This window comes from Aplidium turbinatum, chromosome 10, assembly GCF_918807975.1.
Source record: "Aplidium turbinatum chromosome 10, kaAplTurb1.1, whole genome shotgun sequence".
Taxonomy (NCBI): domain Eukaryota; kingdom Metazoa; phylum Chordata; class Ascidiacea; order Aplousobranchia; family Polyclinidae; genus Aplidium; species Aplidium turbinatum.
In genome coordinates this window covers 13,322,326-13,349,812 of record NC_137481.1, presented here as the reverse complement: position 1 = coordinate 13,349,812, position 27,487 = coordinate 13,322,326, and the positions used below count along the sequence as shown (strand labels likewise).

The 27,487-nt window shown below is 38.1% G+C and overlaps 1 protein-coding gene and 1 pseudogene across 1 annotated transcript; both read left to right on the top strand.

Annotated features, from left to right (window-relative positions):
- Positions 1 to 604: 604 nt before the first annotated feature.
- LOC145778794 (hexokinase-4 pseudogene) lies at positions 605 to 2,783 on the top strand (annotated as a pseudogene).
- Positions 2,784 to 16,865: 14,082 nt separating this feature from the next.
- LOC145778113 (RNA 3'-terminal phosphate cyclase-like) lies at positions 16,866 to 23,843 on the top strand. The gene is made up of 10 exons (XM_082589527.1): positions 16,866 to 17,556; positions 18,073 to 18,194; positions 18,821 to 18,921; positions 19,273 to 19,416; positions 19,516 to 19,698; positions 20,075 to 20,216; positions 20,559 to 20,706; positions 20,932 to 21,062; positions 21,306 to 21,410; positions 21,853 to 23,843. The coding sequence occupies exons 1-10, from the start codon at positions 17,448 to 17,450 to the stop codon at positions 21,943 to 21,945; spliced, it is 1,278 nt and encodes a 425-aa protein (XP_082445653.1). The 5' UTR covers positions 16,866 to 17,447; the 3' UTR covers positions 21,946 to 23,843.
- Positions 23,844 to 27,487: the final 3,644 nt, after the last annotated feature.

Below are 27,487 nucleotides of genomic sequence, written 5' to 3'. Positions count from 1 at the left end.
GAGAGCAATACTTACAATGCGTTGCTCAAGTGTACGCCCTGAGAGTAGAGCCAGCGCCGCTTGATCTTCGGCAGCAGTGGCCGAGTGGTTAGCGTGTTGGGCTCGCAGTTGAGAGCCTGCATGTTCGACTTCAGCCACATGCACTTGCTGTTGTTTCTCTGGGCAAGAAACTTTACGATAATTGCCTCTACCCAGTGATCAATTTCAAGTAATAATAATAATAATAATGTTAGTTTTTATATAGCGCTGTATCCAACGCAGAATGCATTGCTCCTCAGCGCCTCAGCGCAGAATGCATTGCTCCTCAGCGCAGAATGCATTGCTCCTCAGTAATGGGTAGTACCAAATTTAAGTCATAAGTAGAGTAGACAACCGGTAACAGACATTGCCGTCGGCTGCAGCGTGGGTCAGGTGTACGTCGGAAGGCGTACACAGATGCATAGCGCTCAAGTCCGCTTTCCTGCAATGCAGGATAAAGATATGAAAAACAAACAAATCTTGAAGCTTCTTTTTAAGTAGGCTATGTCAAAATAAATGCGTTGATTTGACTGTCACTGTTATTTTTTTGTTATTGTAGCCTATAAATATTATCATGGCATTGAATAATGCAAATAGAGAAATGCTTGACAATAAAGTGAACTCTATTAAAGATAAATTTAAACTTGATGATGATCAGCTGAAGACAATAATCAAATTGATGCGATCTGAAATGAAGAAAGGTTTAACAAATCATGAATCTGGTTCCTCACTAAAAATGCTTTTATCATATGTTTGTGCATTGCCAAGTGGATCTGAAAGAGGTCACTACATTGCTTTGGATCTTGGTGGCACTAATTTTAGAGTTTTGCTAATTCATATCAAAGACGATGAAGATGATGAGCACCAATCAAAAATTGAGATTTTGAATGAAATTTTTACTATTCCTGATGACATCAAGGTTGGAGATGCTGAAAGCTTTTTTGATCACATTGCAAAGTGTCTTGCTGCATTTTGCCAAGAGAATGGTTTGTCCGATATGCACTTGCCTATTGGGTTTACTTTTTCCTTTGGATTAAAAAAAGAAAGTTTAAAAAAAGGCATCTTGGTCAGCTGGACAAAAGGCTTTGATGTGCCTGGAGTAGTTGGCAAAGATGTTGTTGGTTTGCTTCACAAAGCAATCAAGAAACGAGGTGATTTAAATTGTGAAATAGTGGCAATAGTGAATGATACAGTTGGTACTTTAATGTCTTGTGCACATGATGAGCCTGATTGCTTAATTGGATTGATTGTTGGCACAGGTACCAATGCATGCTACATGGAAAAAATTTCTAACATTTCTGATATTAAAGATGATAAAGTCGACTCCAATTTTTCACAAAGGAAAACTAAAGATGTATCCAAAGATCAAATGTGCATAAATATGGAGTGGGGAGGCTTCGGTGACAATGGTGTTTTAAGTGAGTTTAGAAATGAATTTGACAAAGTTGTTGATTCCGAATCAAATAACAAAGTACACAACCTTTATGAGAAAATGATCAGTGGGAAGTACATGGGAGAAATAGTACGATTAGTACTATGCAAGCTCACGTTAGAAGGTGGACTATTTCACGGGAGAGGCTCTGATGCATTGTTCACTCCAGATTCCTTTCATACAGCTTTCGTATCTGAAATTGAGAAAAAAGCACAAATCAACAACATGGATCCTGATCTAGTCGTGAAAAATATTTTAGGTACTATTGGAATTGTTGCTGATGAAAAAGACTGTGCTGTTGTGAGGAGAGTATGTTCCATGATATCAACAAGAGCAGCACATCTTTGTGCAGCTGGAGTTGCTGCTATTGCTCTGAAAATCAAAGAAAATAACCCCAATAAAGAAACCATGGAGATTGTTGTTGGTATTGATGGAACTGTGTACAAACGTCATCCTACTTTTAGTCTACTGTTAAAACAGAAAACAAATGAGCTTTGTGCAGGCAGCGGTGTAACAGTGAAATTTCAAATGTCTTTTGATGGAAGTGGAAAAGGAGCAGCTCTTGTTGCTGCTGCTGCAACTAAAGACACTGTTGGTCAAGTAACATGTATGCCTGCATGTAGCAAGTTAGTCAGTTCATAATTTTGCCAATGCATGTATTCAAGCATTCATTGCATAAAAAACACTACAGTTTAGCTTGCACTATAACAATTTTTTTATGAAGATGTACAGTTGGTAATTATCTCGGGAGCAAGTCTTTTAGGCGCTGACAGTTAGGCGCTGGTCTAATAGGCGCGCACACTGTGGCGTCTGGATATTTAGGTGCGGAGCACTGTGGCGCCCGGTCATTTAGGTGCTATTCCTAGTAAAGTATGTAGATTGTATCAGCATGGCAGCTTGCCAGAAAATTGTATCATGGCTTCCGTAAGTGAAGCTGCTTAAACCGGCAATGCGTTTCACACAAAATGTTTTCGATCAAAAAGACTGTAGGCTAAATTACGTAAACTTTTTGCTTAAAATTTTCCAAATTTTCTCCATAATCATTCTGCTGTACCTCCTAAAGCATTGCACGCAGAAACGAAGTAAAATTTTTCTCATGTGCAGAATTGTTTTGGTATTCGATTAAACTACATATATTTTCAAATTATTTTATCATGCTTGGGTAGTAAAGATTATAATGAAGTACACTTTTCTGCCAATTTTTATTTTTTTTAGAAATTAGAAAAAACACTGTATGGAAAGTTGCTAGTCGTACATTGAATGTTTTAAATTTTATTGCAAAGCTTTGCATTTTCGGATAGCTGAAGATGTATGCTTTCATTTGATGTCAAGATTGTGCGTCTACGTCGATCACATGAGATGTTTTTACGGCGTAAATACAAGAGATTTGTGTGAAAAATGTCTGGTTATTTAGATTAAACGGCTTGACCTCGGTGGTTGCGAAAGAGTTAAGTCAAATAATAACTACACTAAACATCAGTAAAAAAATCATACCTTAGTCTATATTGAAGCGGGTGGTTAAAATTTTAGTGTGCAGTGCCTGACTTTGCAAGTAGCCTAGGCTACAGCAAAGAAGCCACAGCAAGCTCTTTTGTTTGAGAAGGTAGGCTACACGAGGTGGAAGGATGAAGATTTTTATTAAACAATTAATAAATACGAAAAATGCACAATCAAACACTGCAACGTATACATGAAGCCATCAGCAGCATTTTTTTCACGATTACGTGAAGTTGAAATAGTCGAAGCTGCCATATCAATCTTTGCTTTATGATGTGGCAACTTACCAAACTTTTCGGTGCAAATGAAGTGCTCAGATCCAACATCGGCTTATATGCAGGGCAATTAGACCAGCAGACCACCTGATCTCCACAGGACACGTACTTCTGGAGTAGAAGTTGCCGGTTTAAAGGCGCAGCTTTGTGCAATCTGTTACCTTTAATAATTACTTCTACTTGAGACGGATAGATCGTGTGGAGTTGAGGTGCGTAAAAACGCTCTACTACTCTTGATATTAGCACATTTCTACAGGACATTTGCAATGCATCCTGAACACAAGTTGCAGCCAGATGGAACTTTACATCTGTTATCTTTCGCAATTACTTTTGTTCGGGATGGATTGGCCATGTGACGAGAACGCGTAAGACGCTCTACTACTGTTCACATGAATACATTTCTACAGGGCATATAGGCTACACCTTGGCTACAAGTTGCAAGCATAATGGTGGGACTTCGCTCGTTATTAAACCTAGTCGGGGTTTTGACGGAAAACTAAATTACTCTTCACTTAAGCCTACCGCCCGGTTGAATACAGGCTACGGTACATTTTTTACTGATGTTTAGTGTAGTTATTATTTGACCTAACTAAAAGTGAACTCATACATGTTCGGAAACTTGAATAATTTATTGATAAAGCTTTCGCCGACTCAAACCTGGACTAACAAGAAATAAATGCTGAACACGCGCATTAAAAAAACAACATATTTTTCTGTTCAATATAACAATTTGTGTGAAAATCATTCCCGGTTTAAGCAGCTTCACCCATATATTTTTTCTGTTGAATATAACATTTTGTGTGAAAAAGCGTTGGCGGTTTAAGCAACTTCACTCACTGAAGCCATGACCAACAACGCACACGCATTAACAAAACAATATATTTTCCTGTTCAATATAATATTTTGTGTGAAAAGCATTGCCCTACGCCCCTACCTGCTAAGCTGATACAATCTACAGACTTTACTAGGAATAGCACCTAAATGAACGGGCGCCACAGTGCTCCGCACCTAAATATCCAGACGCCACAGTGTGCGCGCCTATTAGACCAGCGCCTAACTGTCAGCGCCTAAAAGACGTGGACCCATTATCTCAGGGTGTAGCGCCTGGATGTTCAGACCACTCGACGTCCGCTACACTGGGCTTCCCAATTCCCATGCTTGTTTGCCATAATAGCTTGAAATTAATGGAAACTTTTGCAATGAATGTTTTTTTTTTAGTAAACTGCAACCACTCTTTCATGTATTTAGCCACATGTTGGCAAGAATTGTTATCATAGACTAAAACCATCAAAATATAAGGCATTGGCCAGGGATGGATTAATCCACTGGGAATCTTCCAAGCATAGCAGTTTAGGCATTAAATTAATTCAAAAGTTACCAAATTTGGCGCCAGGAATGTGAGACCTATTTTGAGGTATACCGGTATCTGGGGTGCTGATTGACATACTGGAAAGTGAACTGCCTAAAAGGAATCAAAACCTAATTGCCTACTTTATAAAAGTCAGTCTGCTTTTAATTGTAAATTTCTGTTTAATTTGCTTTGCTAATTTGCACCTAGCGGCTGGCTATGTATATTTTTATTTAGTCAACATTGCAACGAGAAACTAAGATTGATCTCTCTGACAAGATGTTGCTGACCTCTACAATTGTACTGAAAACAGAACTAATATACTGTATGCGGTAGCAAATAAGGGTTATTGATGAAACAACATGTCAGACTAGTTGAACTGCAATGTGGGAATCTTTGTACTGTATAAATTTCCAGTTTATGACATAGAATGTGAACTATAAGCGGTTGTGCTTTGCATTTTGGCGATTGTGGAAATACTTCGTAAATAATGCATTTGTGAAATTTAACTTGTTGCGTGTTTATTCGGCTAGACTCGACATTTGGGAAGCCCTGCTTAATATATTCTCTGCTTTTTGAATACTAACGGTTAATGTTCTTTCAACTTTAGTGTGAATTATATATATACTACATAGGCTAGTCCATTAAGAAAAAAAACTGTCTCTTTTGTAAGCATTTTTGAAGTACTAACAAAGGGTACCTCTAAATACCCATTGTCAGTGTTGCAGAATATCAAAGGAATCAATAGTATCACAATTTCCTGCAACTGTTAAAACTTCCCACGACTGGGAAATAATACTTGCGGATATGACAACCCTGGAAAATTGTCGGTATTTTCAGGAATTGACACACCTTTTAAACGGTTGTTGAAATATAATCTTCACCCTAATCCCAATTCGTAACCCAAAGTGTATTTTTAAAACTGGTTCGATTGGAACTGGTAACCATGACAGTGCCTGACAATGGGTATTTAGAGGTACCACTTACAAGCACATGTATCAGAATTTTATAGCAATTTTTTTGGCATTTTTCATAATTAAAAATTTGCTTGTGGCTTTTTTCATAAAATTAGCATTATTTGAAACCTCAAAAAGTTCTGCATTGTTGCTTATAGTACATTTGCTGGTGTTAAGCGATTGAATTGTTTGAATTACAATATTGTGCACTTGATGTTTTGTGCTAGTGTATATATACTGTATATTTGCATAATATATCATCAAACTTGATCATGTTGCGTTAGTACGTTACAGTGTTTGATAAATCTTTTTTGAATTTTGTACCGATTGTGCTATGTTACAAAATCCTTCCCCTTAATCAATATTATTTTGAACATCTCAGTGATAGATTTCCCCAAAAGAGCAAGCAAAAGCTCTAATTATTGGGTTAGTTTTTTTTGTATTATTTAGATTCTGTTGATTGGTGCCACTTGGTGCAAGGAACTAATGGAACATATGATGGTGTTTTTTTGGGGGATCAGGAGATTCTGTCGTTAAGCAGATATTTCTCTTCATTTTTGCGTTGATCAGATATTCCATGCTAGACTTTTTTTGACCTTACTAATCTGATTGACGCTTCCTTCACAGCATGTCCGTTGCTTGTTTGAGTCGAACCTTGGTCATTTGTTGGTCTATTTTAGAATATAGCTACAACGTAATCCTAAACTGTGACAGGAATTAATAATTGGCAAACAAAAGTATCTATGAAAGGCAAAATATGCTGAATGGATAAAGTAGAATTCGCGCCAAGTTCTCTCGCGGGAGATTTACCCTGTTGTGAGATATCTCTGTGACAGGTCGGCCGCGGTCTGTTGTCTTCCGACAAAATGTCTTGTGTCTCCTTTTCTCTTGTTTAAAAGTACAGTATTTCATTGGAGCTTTCTGTGTTTTGTTATTTTCTATTTTAATACCATATTACAACCAATTGCTGTAGCTTCAAGAATGCTTACTTTTGCAACCGTCAAGTAATTTTCAGGTTCTATTACTTTGTGTGCTTGATTACATTCATTTTTAATCTAACCATCAGCATTTTCTTTAATTAATCATTACTTTTGCATGACTAATTTTCACTTAACGTACTTTTATTCATTCTTCATGTATCTGTTTTTGTGGATCAACGAAAGTATGTTTGTGCTTGGTCCAATGGCCTTGATTGTAAGTTTTGATTCTTGGGGTGTTGTTTTCGTTCCTTAAGTTGCTTAAACTTCTTAGTGGTTGCTTCAGTTTCTAAGTTCTTTATCGATCTTCATTGAATGAGGAGTTAGCCTACTCATCGCCTGATGATTTCTCATGTTTGGTCTCTATGTACGAAACCCCTTTAGGTTACATTATTACTTTTTATATTTGCTGTAGGTCTACAGTATTGCATAGGCCTAAATGATACGATAAAACGTTTGTCTGCGGTTGTAGTGTTTTTCTAGTGCTTTCATTGTTTACCGTGTTTTACAAACCATTTATTGAGTGCACCAATGTGACAATACAAAGTCGATTTAAAGGTTTTAACCTCGTACGAAACGTAGTAAAGAGGTATAGTGCAGCAGCAAAGTTTTTTTTCCTTCTGTTTGAATAGTAATTAGGCTACCACCATCGTGAAAGACCTGATGCCACAAAAACTTAAGACAGGAAACATTAAAAGACTATAAATGTCATCGAGTCAGCTGTTTTCCGGAGTGAGATACGATACGTCTTATTAGAAAAAAAAAACATATATCCAGCTCGCTCACGAAGTACCGTACGCCGGTTTAACCCGTGAGAGGATGTGTGTTTGGTGAGCAATTTTGGATTTCACCTTCGTTCCTGTAGAGTTGTTGGTGGTACCCACACAAAACACCGATGCTGTTGGTGGTAGCCTACCCACACAGAACACCGATGCTGTTGGTGGTACCTACACAAAACACCGATGCTGTTGGTGGTACCTACACAAAACACCGATGCTGTTGGTGGTACCTACACAAAACACCGATGCTGTTGGTGGTACCTACACAGAACACCGAGTTTGCATTGGTGATAGGCTATCGAAAACAGAGAGCTGATAAATAGGCGCAGGCCGTTGAGAGGATAATTTGGGCCCGTTACTAAATGCAATCAAAAAAGTTTTTTTCAAGTTTGGGGCCCTTAAATTTATCCCGACCCGAGTCTAAAAGTATCCCTTGGTCAATGGTACAGAATAATTGTCTCGGTGTTTGACTTAAGCCGAAAACGTTTGACTTAAGCCGAAAACGCTTGACTGTTAAAACCATTTGTAAATATGTAAAATAAATTGTTATATTGCTCAACGCTGTTGTATTGTTGTGTCTTGCCTGTCTTTGGTACAAGAAAGCAAACTCTCTCCCGAAACTATAAATTAAATTTTATTTTTATAACAATGCAACATCTTATATAGAGAACGACAAAGTAAACTAATAAATTTGACATCAAGCTTTTCAAATAGGTGGCAAAACCAAAAGGCTTAAAATAATCATCGATAAAACGTGTTTGGAAATCACTGCCTTAAATTTGCGCCACACCTGATTGTTGGCTTGATATCTGACAACTAGCCTACTCAATTATCGTGCCTTGTTAACATCACAAACGCTGTGGAATTTTCTTGGGGCATAACTGTTTGTTCATATAGAAATAAGCTGCTTGTATTAGGCCTATAACCTAGGCTTACACTAGCCGACTAGGGTATTTGTAAGCATATTAGTAGGCTATGTTTGGCTTCAATAAAACAGATCTATTGTAAAATCTACGTTTGGTGGAGTGAGAGTTTTAACGAGTTTTTGATTACTAGATTCAGATTGTAACTTATAGCTACCCTGCCAGTGATTTTACAAGTAGCCCACTGTAGGCTACAATTAGTAGGCTAGCGTTGACATGGGGTCCGGGGTACTTTTGAATCAGGGCCTGAGGTTATTTTAGGTGCCCAAAATTTTCTAGGAGGGCGAGAACAAAAAATATCTTAAAATCTTTGAAGTTCTTTTGCTTTTTTCAAAAGGTTTTGTTTTGGAAACCTAGAAGAGAGGCTGGACTTAATTCTCATTGGTAAGCTAAGTGACCAGAATTATTCGTTCTACGACTCAGCGTACAACAAACTTTTCTTAGTTACAATAATTTGTATGAGTTGATAATTTGTCTTAATAGCTTGCTGTTACTGATCACTGGTGTCGGTTTATGCTCAAGTTTTTTTGTGTTTAACATCCTAGATTTTTTTTGTAGTTGTCTCGACCCCTCATCCAAAGTTTAGTGTCATATAGCGCTCAAGTCCGCTTTCCCGCAATGCAGGATAAAGATATGAAAAACAAACAAACAAACATGATATGCTGCCTTTTATTGATTTGTTGTGGAAGTGACTGCTCCGTGTCCACTCCAGTTCGACTTTTAACTCCTAACAAATATGTTTGATGGCTGTGCAAATTATAGACAAGCCCATAGCCTACTGGTTTCTGAATGCTGTTTTACAGATGACTGCTTTAAACCTGTGGAGGCCTGTTATTCAATTCAATTTATTTTTATTTGTCAGAATGCAAAAGAAATGATATTGTGAAAAAGAAATACAGTAACAAAACTAACAAAAGGAAAAGGTGGCAAAACCTTAATGGTTTAAGACGTGCATGAATGGATCTAATATTGCGGTATGCATCAATAAATATAGTTAAGCACGGCTACCAAACCTGATACTTTAAAATAAGTTGATGAATTAGTTAAGAATCAGTCGCCTCCTCGTTCTTGGAACAACTGGAGCGCCAATTCTTAAAGCAAGGAGAACACGACTGAACCCAACATCACAAAAACAAACTAATATACAGACTACACAGTTACACACACATATTGAAATTACGTAACGAACTATCAAAACAAGGACTATATACAGATTTTATACAGAAATAAAGTGTTCGCAGCAACGATATTAAGTAGCCTATATATTGCAGAACAAATACATAATATGGCAGCTCATTATCAAGATAAAATAGTTAAAAAAGCTTTGTTTTTTTAAATTAAATTCCTGCGCATGTAAGAGCATAAGAAGCATGATGATATATTCCGTTGTGGGGAATCCATGGGACACCCAAAGATGATATAGCTGACCGTTGGCTCCGGTACACTGACACGCAGAAGAGGCACTCATGCCCCAACGTGTCAAACAAGCACCAAAAGGTCAAATCTCGTTTTCAATCGGTTCAGATGTGGTGAGAGAACACACCGGTTCGTTCTTCGGTATTTATCTCTACTGCCAATTACGGTTAAAAATAAAGAAACAAATGCAAATGCATGGATTGAATCAGTGTTGCCAGATAAAAAAAATTGCTTAAATTTTGAGAAATTTCGGAGGTATGGCAGCGATTTTCAAACTGGAATACGTGAGGCAGTCACAAGGGGTCCACATAATATCTTTTAAATTTAATGGTTAATAAATCATGTTGAAAAATTTACATTCCGAGCAGTTTGTTTTTTCTTTGTTTTAAACATCTTTAATCACAGTTATTCGATAACATGATAGGCTCTTCTGGTGCAAACAATTTAACTAAACTATCACAAAGAGTTTCGGGTGATACTACGAATTTATTCTGACGTTTCATCAATCAGGCAAATCCGAATTCTCGATGAGTTTAAATTATTACCTGAAATACTTTGTTATAGTTAGTTTAGTAGTTTACACCAAAAGAAATGGCACACTTTGCTTTTCAATAATGCAGCTTTTGGTAACATTGATAAACACCACTCACCTCTACCCAGAAGTTAACAAATTGAGTGGGCGTAACTGCTGAAAAAGTATGGCCCAAGAAAATGAAATTGCCATCTTAATCTCGTTACAATGCTGAAGCTTTATAGTGTGATGATAACTTTACCTTCTTATTTCCCGAAGCTCAGTGACTGAGTAGCCTGTAAACTATTGGACCACACGAAAAAAGCGAACCATGTTGTTGAATTTGATGTCTGTATGACAACTGTTTGGCATAATTTTTTTGTTTTTTGATAATTTATTTAGGGTAAATTTAAAATATTTGGCTATATTTGAGCTCAGTAGCGTAGCCAGGAATTTTGAAAGGGGGGGTTTTGACGACCCAGCGGCGGGTGTCTGGGGAGCCTCCCCAGAAAATTTTGAAAAATTACTTTGAATTTGGTGCATTCTGAAAGCATTTTCAACAAAACTGTAGGTATGAATATTCCTGTAAAATGGTGCTGTCCGGTGGCATAGCTAAAGGATAAGATCATGTTTTCTTCGGCATTTTTCGGAAATAAAGCTAAGTCTCTATGTTTTCTTGTTGCTAATTCCTGGCTGAAATGTTTGAATGTTTGGTATTGGCAGAACTCGCTCTTTTGATGCAGTTTTGTATAAAATTAGGCAATTTAATTTTAGACTGAAAGCATCATTCTCAATATCGTGACGTCACACGCGTGCCAAAGGGGGGTTGTAACCCCCAAAACCCCCCCTTGGCTACGCTACTGTAATTGAGCTTGCTTTAACTTGTGAAGATTGGGTTGTTTTTGGGATAGTGTTCAGTAGCATTTGTGTTGGATGTTGCAAAAAACATATGGCAACGCTGAGTTACAGTTGCGCTGTGAAGTGAAATGGAAAACAACGTAAGGTTAGAACTAAAATGGAATGATTGAATCTTTATCCTCGGACTGGGAAAGCTTCTTTGGGAGCGTAATCCTGGCAGTTTCGCATACTTGTAGAGGCTTTGAACCTCTGACGCAGGCATGGTCACCGAGATTAACAGAGTGAAATTTCCGATTGTTGAATTATCTCTTTATTATTGATTTATGTGAGGTTCTGATAATGATTATAAGACAATCAGAGAGAAAGAAAGAACTTTATTTGCCAATCAGATTTTATAATAGTACACAATAAGCTGATATCACAACAATGAACAGTTCAGTTTGTTTTTATTTCTGACCATCATAATAACAATATATGATGATGATGATGGCGTATGAGCGATCTTTCCAGGCTAGATTGGAGGGCAGGAAATCTTCAGCCACTCAGCAGTCTCGTGGTCCAGGACCCTCAGACAATGCGCACCGTGTGGTTAGGCAATGGTGGATGACATGGTCTGCGGTCTGTTCCGTGGCACCACACTCGCATTCTGATGAAGGAGCCAGGCCCCACTTGTGCATGTCCGAACGAAAACGGCCGACGCCAGTTCGCAGGCGGTTAAGCCTGACCCACGCAAGCCTTGCGAGGGACATCCCTGGTGGACGGGGATCGGCGTCGGGTATGAAATCACGGAGCGTAGAGGTGTGATTTTGCCACTCCGTGTTCCACATGTGATTCATCCAGTGTGCCGCACTTAAACAACAATATCTGACAATAGACAACAATAGGCTATATTATAATAATAATTAGGAAGTGGCTATTTTTCCACAATCAAGTGTTGCCAGAGTTACGATTAAAGTTAGGAAGAGTTAAGGTAAGGGTTAGATTTAGGAATAAAATTAGGGTTTTGATCTTTGCCCGGGAATAAATTTTTTCCAAAATACAAGTTTTTGTTTTACATAGCTTAACTTTTCTCAAATTAGGGCAGAATTTCTTATCTGGCAACACTATTCAGGCTATTATTACACTATATAGTGTAAATATAGCCACAGCCATAATAATTATATAGCGCCACATGGGTGCAACCTAGTTCGTACCCTGAACAGTTCGTACCCTCAGTTCGTACCCTGAAAAGATCGAGAGAAAAAATTAAAAAAGCCGAAGTCGCTGATCGCAGTGTCATAGCACAAAGCCGAACTCGCTGATCGGAGCTTCCGCAAACAAACTCGAGGGTTAGGGTTAGCGGAAACTGCGAAAAAATGAAACAGCGGAAAAATATTTGCGAAAACTGCGATCAGCGAAGGTTAGAGCATAGATTACTCTATGGTTAAGGTAAAGGTTACCGGGAACTGCAGTTAACGGAAACTGCAAAACTACGAAAAAATGTTTGCGGAAACTGCGATCAGCGAGGGTTAGGGTTAGAGCATAGATTACTCTTATGGTTAAGGTAAAGGTTAGCGGAAACTGCAGTTAGCGGAAATTGCGAAACAATGTTTGCGGAAACTGCGATCAGCGAGGATTAGGGTTAGAGCATAGATTACTCTATGGTTAGAGACTTAAAGTTAGGGTAAGGGTTAGCGGAAACTACGGAAAAATGTTTGCGGAAACTGCGATCAGCGAAGGTTAGGGTTAGAGCATAGATTAGTCTATGGTTAGGGTTAGCGGAAACTGCGGAAAAATGTTTGCGGAAACTGCGATGAGTGAGGGTTAGCGTTAGGATAGGGTTACTGTTAAGGTTAGCGGAAACTGCGATCAGCGACTTCGGCTTTGTGCTATCTTTCCCTCGATCTTTTCAGGGGGAAAATTTTAAAATGTTTGCGGAAACTGCGATCAGCGACTTCCGCTTTTTTTAATGTTTTCTCTCGATCTTTTCAGGGTACGAACTGAGGGTACGAACTGTTCAGGGTACGAACTAGGTTGCATCCGCGCCACATCCACAGTCAAACTATGCTTCTGGGCGCTGTACCGTACATGACAATGGTGATAATAAAGTTCATTGAAATAGAACGTTTTCAAGTGAGCTTTGAACTCATTTAAATTTTTAGCTTTTACACAAATAGGCAAACAATTCCAGCAACTGGCAGCAACAACTGGGAAGGTGCGATTTCCATATTGTGTCTTACATGAAGGGTTGCACAAGAGCAATTGATGTTGAGAACGCAAAGTTCTGGCAGGTTTATAATGAACAAGCAAAGTGTCCAGATAGTTCGAAGCAAAACCATGGAAAACTTTATAAATTAATAGACATATTTTGAAGCGAATACGATGCAATACTGGAAGCCAATGCAGGGATTTTAGTATAGGAGTGATATGCTCACGATTACGTGTTAAAGTAATTAAACCAGCGGCAGCATTCTGAACTCTTTGAAAACGCAATAGTACATACAATGTGGAATGTTATTTAACAATAAATTTGAATAATCAAGCCTGGATGTTACAAGTGCATGAGTTAAAGTTTTACAAGCATCAATATTTATAAACTGTCTGATGGAACCAATATTTCTAAGATGAAAAAAGCAAGATTTAACAGTGGAACTGACAAAGTTTTCTAAACACAAATGTTGACTTAATGTTGCACCAAGCAATTTAATTGAGTTAGAAGAAGAAAGATTGATATTACTCAGGGTAAGGGTCATGTCGTTAAACTTTGAAATGCATTGTTTCGGAGAAAATACAATAAACTCACATTTTTAATGATTCACTTTCAACATATTATAAGACATCCAATTTGAGATATCAACCATATTATACATTTTTAGAATTTTGACTTAATACAACACAATGAATCTTCATCAGTAACACGCAAATACAATTGTATAATGTATATCATCAGCATGTGAGTCGTATGAAAGCCCATGTCGCTTTATGATGTCAAACAGAGGTTTTATGTAGAGGCAAAACAGTACAGGGCCGAGAACAGAACCCTGAGCAACTCCAGAAGAAAAAAAAATTGCAGAAGCAGGATTGTCAGATTAGTTGTAGCCTTCCCTTCCAGATTGCATGTCAGTTTGATTCTAAATTATTCTAAATTTATTCTAGACATTTCATTTTAAGTCTAAAACAAATTACCATTAAATACGCAGTGTATGTTGTAAATATGATATAACTTACAATAAGTAGTGGTGAGAATCTTCATGTTGAAATGAAAATATCCCTACGATAAGATGATGCCAGCACATTTTTTTATCAAGTTTTGTAGCCTTTGTTCACCCTAATTTTATATCTGTGCCTGCATGCTTGTTGAAAAAGTTTGTCAAATGGTTAGCAGTGTAAACGATGTATGCTAATAAATGAACACAGCAAGTGAAAGAGCAACTGTTTTTTTTTTATATTATATTATTAGAATTCTTAAAAAATGTACGTAGGGTTGCCTCCTGCTGAGAAGCCTTGCCCATCAGTTTTTGCCCGTTTGTGTAAGAGCTACCTTTAATAAGTTAATCGCTGTATATCTGCTAAAAAATTTCATATCGTAGCCTACATACAAATATTAGCCTTCCCCAAAAGTGTGTCCAGAGAACACTATAATCCATTATTTGAGTGTAATTTTGCAAAAATTTTCCAGGGGGCATGCCCTCGGACCCCCTAGAATATGCGTGCCTTCGAAACGTTCTTAACCCCCACGAGTTTTATTGCTTCCCTTTAATCCCTTGCTCAACCCACCAGGATACGCCACTGCGTAGAGCCGTATTCTTCCTACAATAAACTTCACATACGCTTGGATTTTTGAACTTGTTATCTAACTTCTTCGATGCAACAAAATATGAAAATCAATAAATACCGTACCGGTACTTAACAATAACTACGGTACTGTATTCTGTAACAACCTAAAAACACAACAGATTAAAAGTAAACTTAACATACATGGAAATATAACCCAGTGTTAAGTGTGCGGAAAGTCCTGTCAGCTAACTAGGTTGCGTCACACTTCTCACAGACAGGCTTTCGCGCCAAAGAGCGTGCAATTCAGCAACAAAGTTTCAAACAAAGAGACGGAACTAGGGCAGAAAGTTACGCGCACGCGTTGCAGCTACTAAACGCAATGAAAAAAATACAATTACCGAAACAACCTAGACTTGTCTAAACAATCCCAATTTGCTTCTAAAAATTATTTCAGATTCCAGACATTTTTTTTCCCTACTAGACAGTTTGTTTTGATTCCAGATCTGGAATCAATTATTCCAATCTGACAGCCCTGTGCAGAAGACATTAAGTTTTCAATTGCTACAGATTAAGTGAGTTCATTCATAAAGATAAGAAGAGAACCAGTCAAGTGCCATTCCTGTAATGCCAAAATCTGATTTGAGACGATTTAGAAGAATTTTGTGATCAATGGTATCAAAAGCAGCTGAAAGATCAAGAGAAAGTAGACCAATGCTGTGATTACAGTCAAGTACAGTAGCAATATCATTATGGATTTTTAGTAAAGCTGTTTCTGTGGAGTGATGTTGACGATAAGCAGATTGATTGATATCAAATAAATTTTGCACGTTTAAGAAATCCTTTAACTGTCTGCCAACTACTCTTTCCAATATTTTTGACACAAAAGATAGATTGGACACAGGGCGATAGTTCTTGAACTCTTCTTTGTCTAGACTAGGCTTTTTTAAATGTGGACATACAATGGCATGTTTGAGCTTTGGGGGGACAAGACCACTTGTCAAGGATTTGTTTACAACGGAGGTCAGAATAGACAGAAAAGATGATGAATGCTTTTTGAGGAGCCATGAGGGTACTGGATCTAGTTCACAAGATGCAGATGATAATGCAGTTAAAATGTTAAGAATTTGAGTCTTATCTGTTTCAAGAAAATAAAAAATCAATGTGATTATGGTAACAAGGATCTGCTGACTGAGTTCCTCCAGTTATATGGTCAAGACATGGAAGAGTATTCCTAATTAAAGTAATTTTGTTTAAAAAGTATTGGTTAAATGATTCAGCAATTTCTTGAGCAGACTTTCCAGTTGGATGAACACTTCTGTTATCGTTGCCCATCAATTTTTTAAAAAATTTGAAGAATTGTTTTGGAGTTTTGCTTTCACTGATTTGCTTAAGAAAGAAATTTTTCTTGGCCTTAAGTACTAACATGTTCAGTTGTTCACATATTTGCATTGTTTTTTGCAAATACTTTGATGAATAGATAATTTAGTTTTTCTCCATTTGTGTTCAAGCCTTTTTCGAATTTGTTTTTCTTTCTTGAGTTCCATAGTAAACCAGAGTGAATTTGTTCTGAGTGTCAGCAATTGGGAGTAGATGGGAGCATGATCATTAGAAATAGATGTAAGAGATGAATTACAGAATTTTACAAGTTCTTCACAAGAACAGTTCAATTTTAAAGATTGAAAAGCAAGACAGACATCAGAAGCAAAATCTTTATCAATAATGTTCTTCCACTAGCGAAATTTTACTTGTTTCTTGAGACGAGGTGGTTTGTATAGATTTGTTTTTAATATTAATGCAATATAATATGACAAACATAGCAGAGGCCAATTTAATATTAATGCAATATTATATGACAAACATAGCAGAGGTCTAGAAAAAGGTGGCTTCCCGTGACGCACCGAGTATTGAACGCGGGCCGGTAGAGTGAGGCACCACTCCACTAACCGCTACGCCACTCAACATGGACGTTATAACGTGCATGATACCAAAGCATGACAATCAGTTTAAAATATGGCACGGTCGCCACACAACAATTCACAAACATGGAGAAACGCTTCAGTAGGCTTAGTGTTGAACGGGTCTGCTACTATTCGGTGAGTCCGATTTGGTGAGAGTCTTTTTCAGAGAGTTCCCTATTCGGTGATTTTTTGAAATTTTTTTGAAAATTACCGGGTACCATAGCCTAATTATCATTGCCGCTTTTACATCGTTTTAATGTCGCTAAATGTTGAAATAAGACCCTAACCTGAACTCGTAACCCCCTAACCCTGAAACGACAGTGATAATTAGGCTACTGTACCCAATAATTTAAAAAAAATCACCGAATAAGGAACTCTCCGAAAAAGGCTCTCACCGAATAGGGAACTCACCAAATCGGACTCACCGAAAACGGGTCATTCCGTGTTGAACAATCCAATCTGATGAGCCAGTTGCAGTGAAAGACCATGATTTAGTCATCCAATGCGCTGATTTAAGTGTGTTTGCTTTTTTGTTGATTTGTTTTACTTTTGGAAACTTAATTTAGTGTAATTAAACTATATTTTTACAACTGTTGTTAAACTTGAATAATCGTTTTTAAAAAACTCCGCAAACCTTGGCAAGTCACTACCTACCCTACTGTACCATGCTGAAACTGGGTGATACCTAGGCTAGTAGATGACCATATTAATGTGACGTACTTCACTTAACATAGTGAAGTTTTATGCAGTTTATAAGAACTACATTTGTTATTGCAAGTATTAAACGTTTCATCAGTGAATTTCAAATAAAGTTGAAAGTACCATATACCGTACACATGGCTTCAAGTTCAGGTACTGTAAGTAGTTATACAAGACAAAATTGGTTAATCATATCACCCATTTGCTAGATGTTTTAATACGATTATCCGATCGATGCGTTTAACCAATTGGCTCAAGAAAAAAAAAGTTTATTGTGAACAGGCATTAATGTTGGAAATGTGTGTGTGCTAACTCCGTTGCATTATACATTACAATTGTGTGGTTTAATCTTACAACTGCTTGCAAGTCTGATTAAGCTCGGAATGAGTTTATTAATGCCTTGTTACGCAACAGTGCGTTGCCAGCAATCAGTTGTATGATCAAAGCATTTTCCCGCAATTTTTAGCAATCAGACTTTTATCTTTAATGTTCTCTGTGATGTCATAACACGAACTTTAAACTCACTTGATTTTGTTTCAAGTGTGCTACTTTACTGGCACTGCCATGAGAAATTTTTTTCATGAGGGAGTTTGATGCACCTTAATGTGCATGCTCAGTTGCTCGTACTTATTGTTGCTGATTCAAATATTTTGGTTATATCATATACAGGCTTCTCAGCTGGAATGACAACACCAGTTACGTTTACAAATGGGTACAACAGATGGACTGCGAACTCTGATGATGCGGAATCAGCCGATACCACGGAAATTGATGGTGGCATAATGGAAGGGGTGAAGAATCAGATTATAAATACCGCAAGCTCCACTCATTGCATACTATCATTTTTTTCCTTTTCTTTAAAAAGCAATTGCGATGCATTAGTTTGAGTATAAAATTAATTTTCAAATATCACGCGTTATTGAGTGATTTGTTTTAGAAAAAATAATCTTTTTGTGAGACAGAAGCAAAGATTTCAATTTAGAATATATACATTAATAAAGTTATTCGTATTGCAATCTAAGCATTTGTAATGTCATCAAATGTGATGTCGTGGGATTATATTAGTGGATTAAAAAGTGAGATGAGACACAAACACATCTGGTACTGTTGTCAAGCTTACAAGTATTAACTCTTGATTATTCGATTATTATGCAAGTTTCAGCATTATCGTGGCTTGCTGTGTTAAGTGTGCAACGATTATGCTGCTGAAAGCGAAACTCAATCTATTGCATTATGCAAGTTGTTGAACACCTTCAGAAGGTTTGTCCCATTACACTACAGCTTGAGTTAACGTCATCAAACTAACAAGTTTACAAAACAAACGTTCAACTCAAGGTAGTTAAAATTAACTTACCGTTGACAGAATTGATTTTCACTGTAAACTACGTTTGTGTTATTGTTCTTCCGCTTATTTTAGGGTGGCCAAATTATCCGAATAGCCACTTCTCTTTCCGCCATCTTGCACAAGCCAATCGTCATCAACAGGATCAGAGCGAACAGAACCAATCCTGGTTTAAGGTTAGCTATCTACCCTGCAACTTTGTCATGTTTGAGTTCGCTACGTGTTGTCATTGTTTGATTGGTTCTGCTCATTAGAAACTTACAACGCCCAGCCCAGGGAAACGCATGGAATTAAGTTTGTTGTTTTGTCAATGAGATTAAAATATTTAAACCCCTAGTTGTTCATAACAATCATTATTATAACTGTGATTTGTTTTTAATATATAAGTAAGATCTTATTTAAACTTTACCGAATTGTGCTATGTTGGAAGTATTCAATGAGTGATTGCATCCGTCCTTCATCAGGACTGCAAAAAGCAGTCTGCTCGTTTGATATGCATCTAGTTACTGCAGCAAATGACTTTCCAGACCCCAACATATGACCGGTATGCAGTTGGTTCGTGACCTCTGTTCGGGGCAACTCACTGGGGATCAAGTCGGATCCCAATACATCACACTGATGCCTGGGATGTTGCAAAGTGGGACTTATCTTGCCGACACTGGCACTGCCGGGTGAGTTGTGACCTTATAGTGTACATTTCGCCGAGGTCATTATGCCTGTGATACGTTTGCTCAACTCTATTGGAAAATATTTTTATTTTTTTTCTGAAGTGCGGTCAGCTTATTGCTGCAAGTCACTCTTCCTTGTCTGATGTTCACGCCCGGAGCATCTCACATTACTCTGCGCGGAGGAACGAATGCGGAGATGGCGCCGCAAATCGATTATACCACTCATGTTTTGAAGCCAATCTTGGAACAGTTTGGAGTGCGAATGGATTGCCAGATCGTTACCAGGTGGGAACTACTAAACCTCTTTTTTGCAATTATGTTGAATGCATAGAAAACAGTGTTGCGTTGTTTGGCTGACATCTGATATGTCGTTGCTTGTTTACAAGAGTTCAGTCACATTGTGTGTTGGTATATTTACTCCAGTAAGCATTGATTGGTGTTCACCGCAAGAATACGTAAAGTTACGTATTCTTTTCACTTTTATTTTTATTTAAGCACTCAACGGTTGATTTTACATAGAACTGTCTGAAATATATTGGACCGGCTTTCGCCTATTCCTCAATTTACTACACACACAGTCTAACTGACGTTTGACATCAGTCTAACTTTGCCATGCCATCATCATTCATGTTAAATCCAATGTTTTATTGTTTGATATCAGAGGCTACTTTCCCCGGGGCGGTGGTGAGGTGACTGTCCAAGCAACCCCGGTCAGGCAATTACGTCCGGTCGATTTAACAAACTTCGGGACAATTAAGCGCATCACCGGCCGAGCCTTTGTTGCAGGAGTGATACCATTCAAGGTAATGCGCTGGTGTGCTTATTGTTTGGTTCATTGCGCAATTGTAAAGTGGCAACTGTGCGCATACGGATTATGTATTTCGGCTGCGTAATCGAATGCTGAGAGCGCTGGTGAGACATTTCAAAGTCGGTTTGACACCTCTCGAAAGCAAGCGGCTGTATCTTTGGCAAAATGTTTAAAGACATGCTTTAAAGAAGCTTGGTTACCGTGCCTTTCATGCCGCGTTATTCAAATCTTGACGAACCGAGCATTGGTTTGGGTAAAGGACCGAAAATTGATCAATTTGTTGCGCATGTCTGTGATGACGATGACGAGCGTTTGTATGTTTTCCCGATAATTGTAGATAGCGCAGCAAATGGCCAAGTCGGCGACATCTGTTCTATGGCGTTCCTATCGCGAAGTTCCGATCAACATCCAAGCTGTTCAAGAACCTAAAGTTGCTGTCGTTGGAAACGGTACAGGAATTATTGTTGTTGCAGAAACTACAACAGGTGCGTTGCCAACATTTTGTTCTTGTCAATGGTTGTGATGCCTGGTGTGTTCAAGTGTCACTTTCACGTGTTTATAAACAAACAAGTGATGCTGTTTTGCTAATTAATAAACCACTGCTTGTAGTATATGTAACCGATACGTAAGGTTCCAACTGAGGTTTCAGTGTAATCGGAATTGCGTCAAAGCGAACATAACGCTTTAACAATTCAACTTCGCGCATATAGGATGCCGCCTGTCCGGATCAGCACTCGGTAGGAAAGGAATACAAGCGGAACAGGTCGGAGCGGACGCAGCTGAAATGCTGCTGCGCAATCTTTCATACGGTTGCTGCGTGGATGAATTTCTTCAAGATCAGGTGACTTCAGCTTGACGAAGTCGTTGCCGAATCATAGAGACTAAATATGCCTAACTAATAACTATACATGAAACTTGCTTGCGTTTTTCTATGAAAAGTGTTTCTTGAAGACCAACACTACGATATGAACAATATTTCTTTTAGTATACTCCCATCCCATTTGAAGTTTTTATAAACTTGGAATAGTTTGTAAGAAAAACTCAGTTTTTGTGTTTATTGATCAACTTAAACGTTTTCTGGCAGTTGATCATTTTCATGGCACTCGCTGCTGGACATTCTCGTATCAAAACTGGACCCATAACTTTGCACACACAGACTGCTATGCACATCGCAACATTAATGACGCAGGTATGTATGCAGCCACCAGTTTTAACCAGGGATTTGGAGTCGGGCAAAATATGTACGACGCCGACTCTTCGGTTTATAACTGGTCGACTGTGGCTTCAGTGTAGCCAATTTTTTTTTTAATTTTTTGCTTTTTTTCAGTTTTTTAAAATTGAATTTCACTTACGTTGTAATTATTATGTTATCGAAATTGAAACGGCAACTCTCAGAAATTCTGACAAGAACAAACACTTCTATTTTCTGATGAAATGATGAGGGCAATACGGAGTCACGTCGGTGTCGGTATTTTTTAACGACTCCGGCTCCACAGCCCAAATTACTTCCTACTCCACAGTCCTGATTTTAACTACATCGCAAAATTGCTAGAATGCGTTACAGTACACCAAGCTCTACCTTCAGTCGCTATAATTAATTTGACAAATGTTCAATGCTCATCTTTACGCAGGCGCAGTTCAGCATAACGCAGGCAGCGCCACCTTCCACTGAAAGTTACATCATCGAGTGTTCCGGAATTGGTCACTGCAATCCTCATTTCTAATGCCAAGATATGCTGCATTCCCCCACTGACTATGCCACTAGCCATCCATGTTTCTGGCAGATATCAACGTTTTTCTTTCAACTTGCCACTAAGTAAATGCTAAGCAAATGTTTTAAGCGTTTGAACTGATTTGTGTTAAAATCGTTTTAAACGTGGCACTACTTTCCGTTATTCCTTTTTTTCTTTGCTTTTTTGTTACCGGCATCCAGACATGGTATGTGTTCATGTTTCTGGTAAAACTGTGACATACTTACATATGCCCTTTGTCAAAATTAGTTATTTCGTAACAAGACCGGTGAAGCTGATTTATTGTTGTCTGTCCATACCATTTCGTACAAACTGGAATTCGACAAACATTCTGCGGTGGCCATCATGCTCTTTTGCGGAAGACTATTGAGTTTTACGTGATTATTATGGCTTCACTTTACCCCGGTTGTTTAAATTTTTACATAATTAGAATATCAGATATTTTTCCACTACTTCAACGTCTGTAGACGAAACATTAATGTGAGAAAGAGCTTATTTCTGTCTGGGCAAGACATAGTGCGTCATTTTTTTGTACGGTCATTAACAAAACATCATTTTATGTTCTCTACCTTTGATACTGAGCAAAATTAACATTTCTAAATTCTAAAGTATCCTTCACCGCCGCACTATTGTCTGCTCCCAGTCAATGTTTACGGTCATTGAATAAATGTAAGAATGACGAATTTTGATGTCTGGGTCCTATCATTGGTTCTGTTGCCGTTTTAGCAATGCTTTTTACTGCGTTTATATGTTGCATTGGCTGAACGGGTTTTAAAGTGATTTTTACCCTGATGCTAACGCTTTTTGTAGTGATGTGTGCCTGTTGTTTGTATGCTGCTCCCAATTACAAAGTACCGTCATTTACTGGCTGGGAAGACATTTTACTGGTCCATTTGTCAAGTTTCTTTTGCATATAACAAAACTGAATTGAACGGTATGCAGAATGTAAAGTATGTGTGAGGTGCTGAACCAGCAACTGTGCATTACGTCTGTTTTATATAAGTTAATGTTTTGTCCAAGTATCTCACATGCCATGCCAAGACTGCAAACCGTCACACGTTATACTGTTCAACGTTATTGCAAATGCCTATCCTTCAATGTTGAACTGCAGTCTTCTGAATGATGTAGCAAAAACTGTATGTTGGCACATTGTGAATTAAAAGTGTTCTTTTTATAACCCTTTGTACTGTTTACTGTGCATTTCGTTTGATTTCACAGGATGTCGATTCTCGGTAAGCAAGGAAAATTCACGGACCACATGCACAGACCATTTCTTTAGTTACCTAATCTCGTTTTGAAAGAAAGTGCCTTTGTTCTTTTTGTCTGTTCGCATGTTGAAATTTGTACTGTTGTGGTGTTCTTGCTATTTTGGTGATTTTGTTCTTAGCTTGAAGATTTTCTAATCGTGTTGTTGTTTTCTGCCACACAGTTGCATTATTTTCATGTTGGTTCTGCCTGACTTGCCACCGCATGAAAATTATGTAACTTAGCATTTCAATTAAAAGCCCAGTTTATAGACTAGTTTGGAACACTTTCTTATCCTACACATGTTGTATTGCGCATATGATTGACAGCAAACATTTTACGCTCTGTCTGCCAAGGCACGGCAGTAGGTTGCGTATATGACTGTTCGTCAGTATACTTCGTAGCGTATGCATGAAATTTTGGTTCTTTTCAAAGTTTATTTTCTTGAAATGAAATTCGTTTTTCTCCATGTACAGAGTTGATTTTCGTTATGGCAATTCATATCACAGATTTCACGAAGCTGCTTTGCCAATGTACGCCGCACCATTTTGTGTACCGTACTGTTTTGCTTTGTTGCTTCTGATTCAGTTACTGAATGAACAAAAGACGCCAATAAAATCTGGGTCAAAGTATCAGTGTGGTATAGTAATGTTTATGAATTACGCGGGTTAAAGGAATCTTGACTTCCCCCCCCTAAAACACAGAAAATTAACTTTATTCATAGTGCACTTGCAAGGTAGGATTAATGTAGATTTAGCCTACGCATCATTGTGTTTTGTTAAAATCCTCACTTAAGGTACTCACTGTATCAGCCCCTGGTTTACATTGTAACTGGACATAAACTCGAACAAGTTGAACCATTCTGAGGTTAATTTGGGCCAGAAATATCTGGAACTACGAAATTAGAAACTTTTCAGTACTTGGGTCAACACATTACTACGACCATACAAGGATTAACTAAATAAAATACCGTAGGCCTACTGTTTATAACTTATTACGTAACTAAAGAATAGCTTACAAAAAAAAATCGATTTTACAATTAATAACATGAAATGTAGGCTACGCTCACATCAATAACTTACTTAATGTATGAATGTAAAGTATAAACAAATCCGTCCGGTTAGCTCAGTGGTTAACCGCACGACTCAAAATTACGTGGCGCTGGTTCGGCTCTCGGGGTGTGCGCTTGAGCAACGCATTTCAGGGCTATTCTCCATTCAGCGGCACCTAATGAATGGAATACTTCATCGGCAACAAGACTTCAACAATCGGAAGTTTCACTCTGTCAATCTCGGTAACCGGCCCTGCATCAAAAGCCTCTACAAGCATACGAAACTACCAGGAATAACCTATCAAGGCTTTGTTAGTCCCAGGATAAAGATTCAAAAACCAATTAATGAATGCAAAAAAATCCAAAAATAGCCCACTGTTGTTACGCATTTTGTGTACTGCAAACCGAATTAAAACCTAAAGTAAATGAGGAGTGTTCAGCAATCATTGAAATGTCCTTTCGTATCATGATAAACTTGTTCAAAGACCAACCCAGTACGAAATCAATAGCCTATGTTTAAGATGTCACAAGAGCTAAAACCATTGGTCATTCTAAAAATTTTTTTAGATGCAATCTACTGTGGGCCTAAATATGACACGAGTGCAAAATGCAAACGAACTGAACAAACAAGGCAAATGTAGACTTTACAGTTTACGACAGGTGAATTAATTGTTTTCCTTGTCCGTTTACTACTTCCTGCCCTTTGATTTCAGTTTATGTGAACCATTTGGTCACAGTGGAAAACCATAATATCTCCGTGGGAAAGTTCCCAAGATAAAATTCCCGAATCCTTCGCTTGTATGCGATGACACCGAGCGAAACACACTTTTTAAGTCTCTTCACAAATTGTATTTCAAGAAAGGACAGCAGCACAGCAGGTTGTTGAAAAGGAGGTGCAACACGTAGCCTATGCACTAAAAAACTTGACACCGCAGAACAGATTTCTGGATAAAGGATGGAAATTTCGTCCAGTCGATACTCACAAAGCAGAACAGTTTATTGTTCGACCAACCTTCTCAAGCGACAACATATCGTCGTACAATTCCACACGATGTAAATCGGAAAAATGCAACATTTTATCATTTCCAGCAATGTTATATGACGTAAGACGCCATGTTACTTAGACTTTAACTGTTGAACGGTTTTATGTGATGTTTGATCTGGGGAACGATTGTTCGTAACACCATTATCACAGCCGCGCACAAAGAACATTGACCCTAATGGTAGGCCTAACCTATAAAGTGTTTCTGTTCCAGCTTCCGTTTCTGCTGGAACTGAAGTGTTTCTGTTCCGGCTTCAGTTTCCAGTGTTTCAGCTCCAATCCTGTAGTTATATAGATCTCCCTTATTTGGGCCCGGTGGACTCATGATATCTCCGGATTGCAATGATATCGAAAAACCTAGAGGAAAATGTTATTAGCCTAAAATTATTAACGAAATAATTAGTTTTTCTTAAGAAGCAGGAATTATCTCTAAACCAAACTGGACTTGAACACGCACGAAAGGCTATTGCAAAAAAGATGTAGCGTTTTCCCTCCAAATCTTATGGCTCCCAGAAAAAATGTTGGACGCATAAAATCATCTCAGATTTAAAAATATCTTCAGCTTACGCTGTTGCAAGTAGGCTACCTATGGGAATATTCTTCTACGGTGGCTTGAAGATGTCAAAGTTTTGTACCGTGAGCTCTTCAAATAACTTATTATGCGACGCCCTTGGAGTAAAACTTGAGCATGGAGTGAAGCCGGAGTTTGACTGATTTTCAGAAAATGGAGTGGATTCAGAGTTTCCTTTTCACAAACGTTTCGGAGTTTGGTTTTGCAACTTTGCATTTTAGTTGTAGCCTCATTATAAAGTTTCCATAGGCCTATAGTTCTGTTTGTAAAAGAAGAAAAAAAAACTGTATCCACGATTTTTGATCTGGCGGTAAAATGCTTATAAGTGTGCTCCACTGAAAACATGTAGGCTACGTCCTAGTGCTTCTAAATTTGACAAACATTTTTGCACATCTGAGCCATTTCGTCTTGTAGCCTACGCATCAGCTCAGGAGTGTGTCTCGTTAATTTAGAATTAGATTTCGGAGTGGAATGGATTCGTAGTCTAAAACAGGCGCGGATTTATGGGGGGGGCCCAGGGGGCCCGGGCCCCCCCCGAAATGTTGCGAGGAATTATTGTTGAAATTCTATGTATCCGCATCAAATCGTTTGATATGCGTCTACACAACTGATATTAGTCCCACGGCAGACTTCACTTATCTGGGAGGGTGGGGGGGTAATTTTTTGTTATTATTACCGGTATGGTTAAAATCATCCATCGATCAGACTCCTTTATTCCGTTATACAACTGTAAATGCATTTTAATAGCAACATTTGTTGGAGCTGACTCAGCTGAAACCAATGCTGAACCAAATGACGTCAGTTGAAACAATCTGAAACCTTGAATGGCTGTTTTATAGTTTTTAGCCTTCATTATAATTTCAATCAATTGCCGTCTATGCTTGCAAACATACAAACATCCAATTGGTCATGGACACTGCATACAGGGTTTTAAACCAGATTTCAAGTTTACTTTGCATGCTTAGCAATTTTTATTCAAGCAAAATGTATTTTTCAAACATTCACAATTGATGAAATGGCTGTTTCTTTTAATGTATATTTTATTTTATGGCATATCGTATATGTCGTAGTATAGTGGCGTAGCCAAGGGGAGGGGGGGGGGTTACAACCCCCTCCCCCTTTGGCACGCGTGTGACATCACGATATTGAGAATAATGCTTTCAGTCTCTATTTCTCTAAAAAAAAGTTTTCCTAATTTTAAACGAAACTGCATTAAAAGAGCGAGTTTTGCCAATACCAAACATTTAAATATCTCAGCCAGGAATTAGCAACAAGAAAACATAGAGACTTAGGTTTATTACCGAAAAATCCGAAGAAAACATGATCTTATCACCATTTTACAGGAATATTTATACCCACATTTTTGTTGAAAATGCTCCCAGAATGCACCAAATTCAAAGCAATTTTTCAAAATTTTCTGGGGGCTGCCCCCCAGACCCCCGCCGCTGGGTGTCGCATTTGGCGAAGACGCCGACGGGCTTCGCCCGCCGGCCGTAAAAACCCCCCCTTTCAAAATTCCTGGCTACGCTACTGTCGTAGTATCATTGTTAATATCTGTTTTATCTTTTTCTTTCTGTTTAATTGATTTTCAAATTTTCTGGCCCCC

Coding starts and splice junctions, on each gene's coding strand:
- LOC145778113 (XM_082589527.1), top strand. CDS start 17,448: ATGCAGTTTATAAGAACTACATTTGTTATTGCAAGTATTAAACGTTTC. Junction 19,699..20,074: donor GATTGCCAGATCGTTACCAG/GTGGGAACTACT, acceptor GTTTGATATCAG/AGGCTACTTTCCCCGGGGCG. Junction 21,411..21,852: donor TCGCAACATTAATGACGCAG/GTATGTATGCAG, acceptor ATCTTTACGCAG/GCGCAGTTCAGCATAACGCA.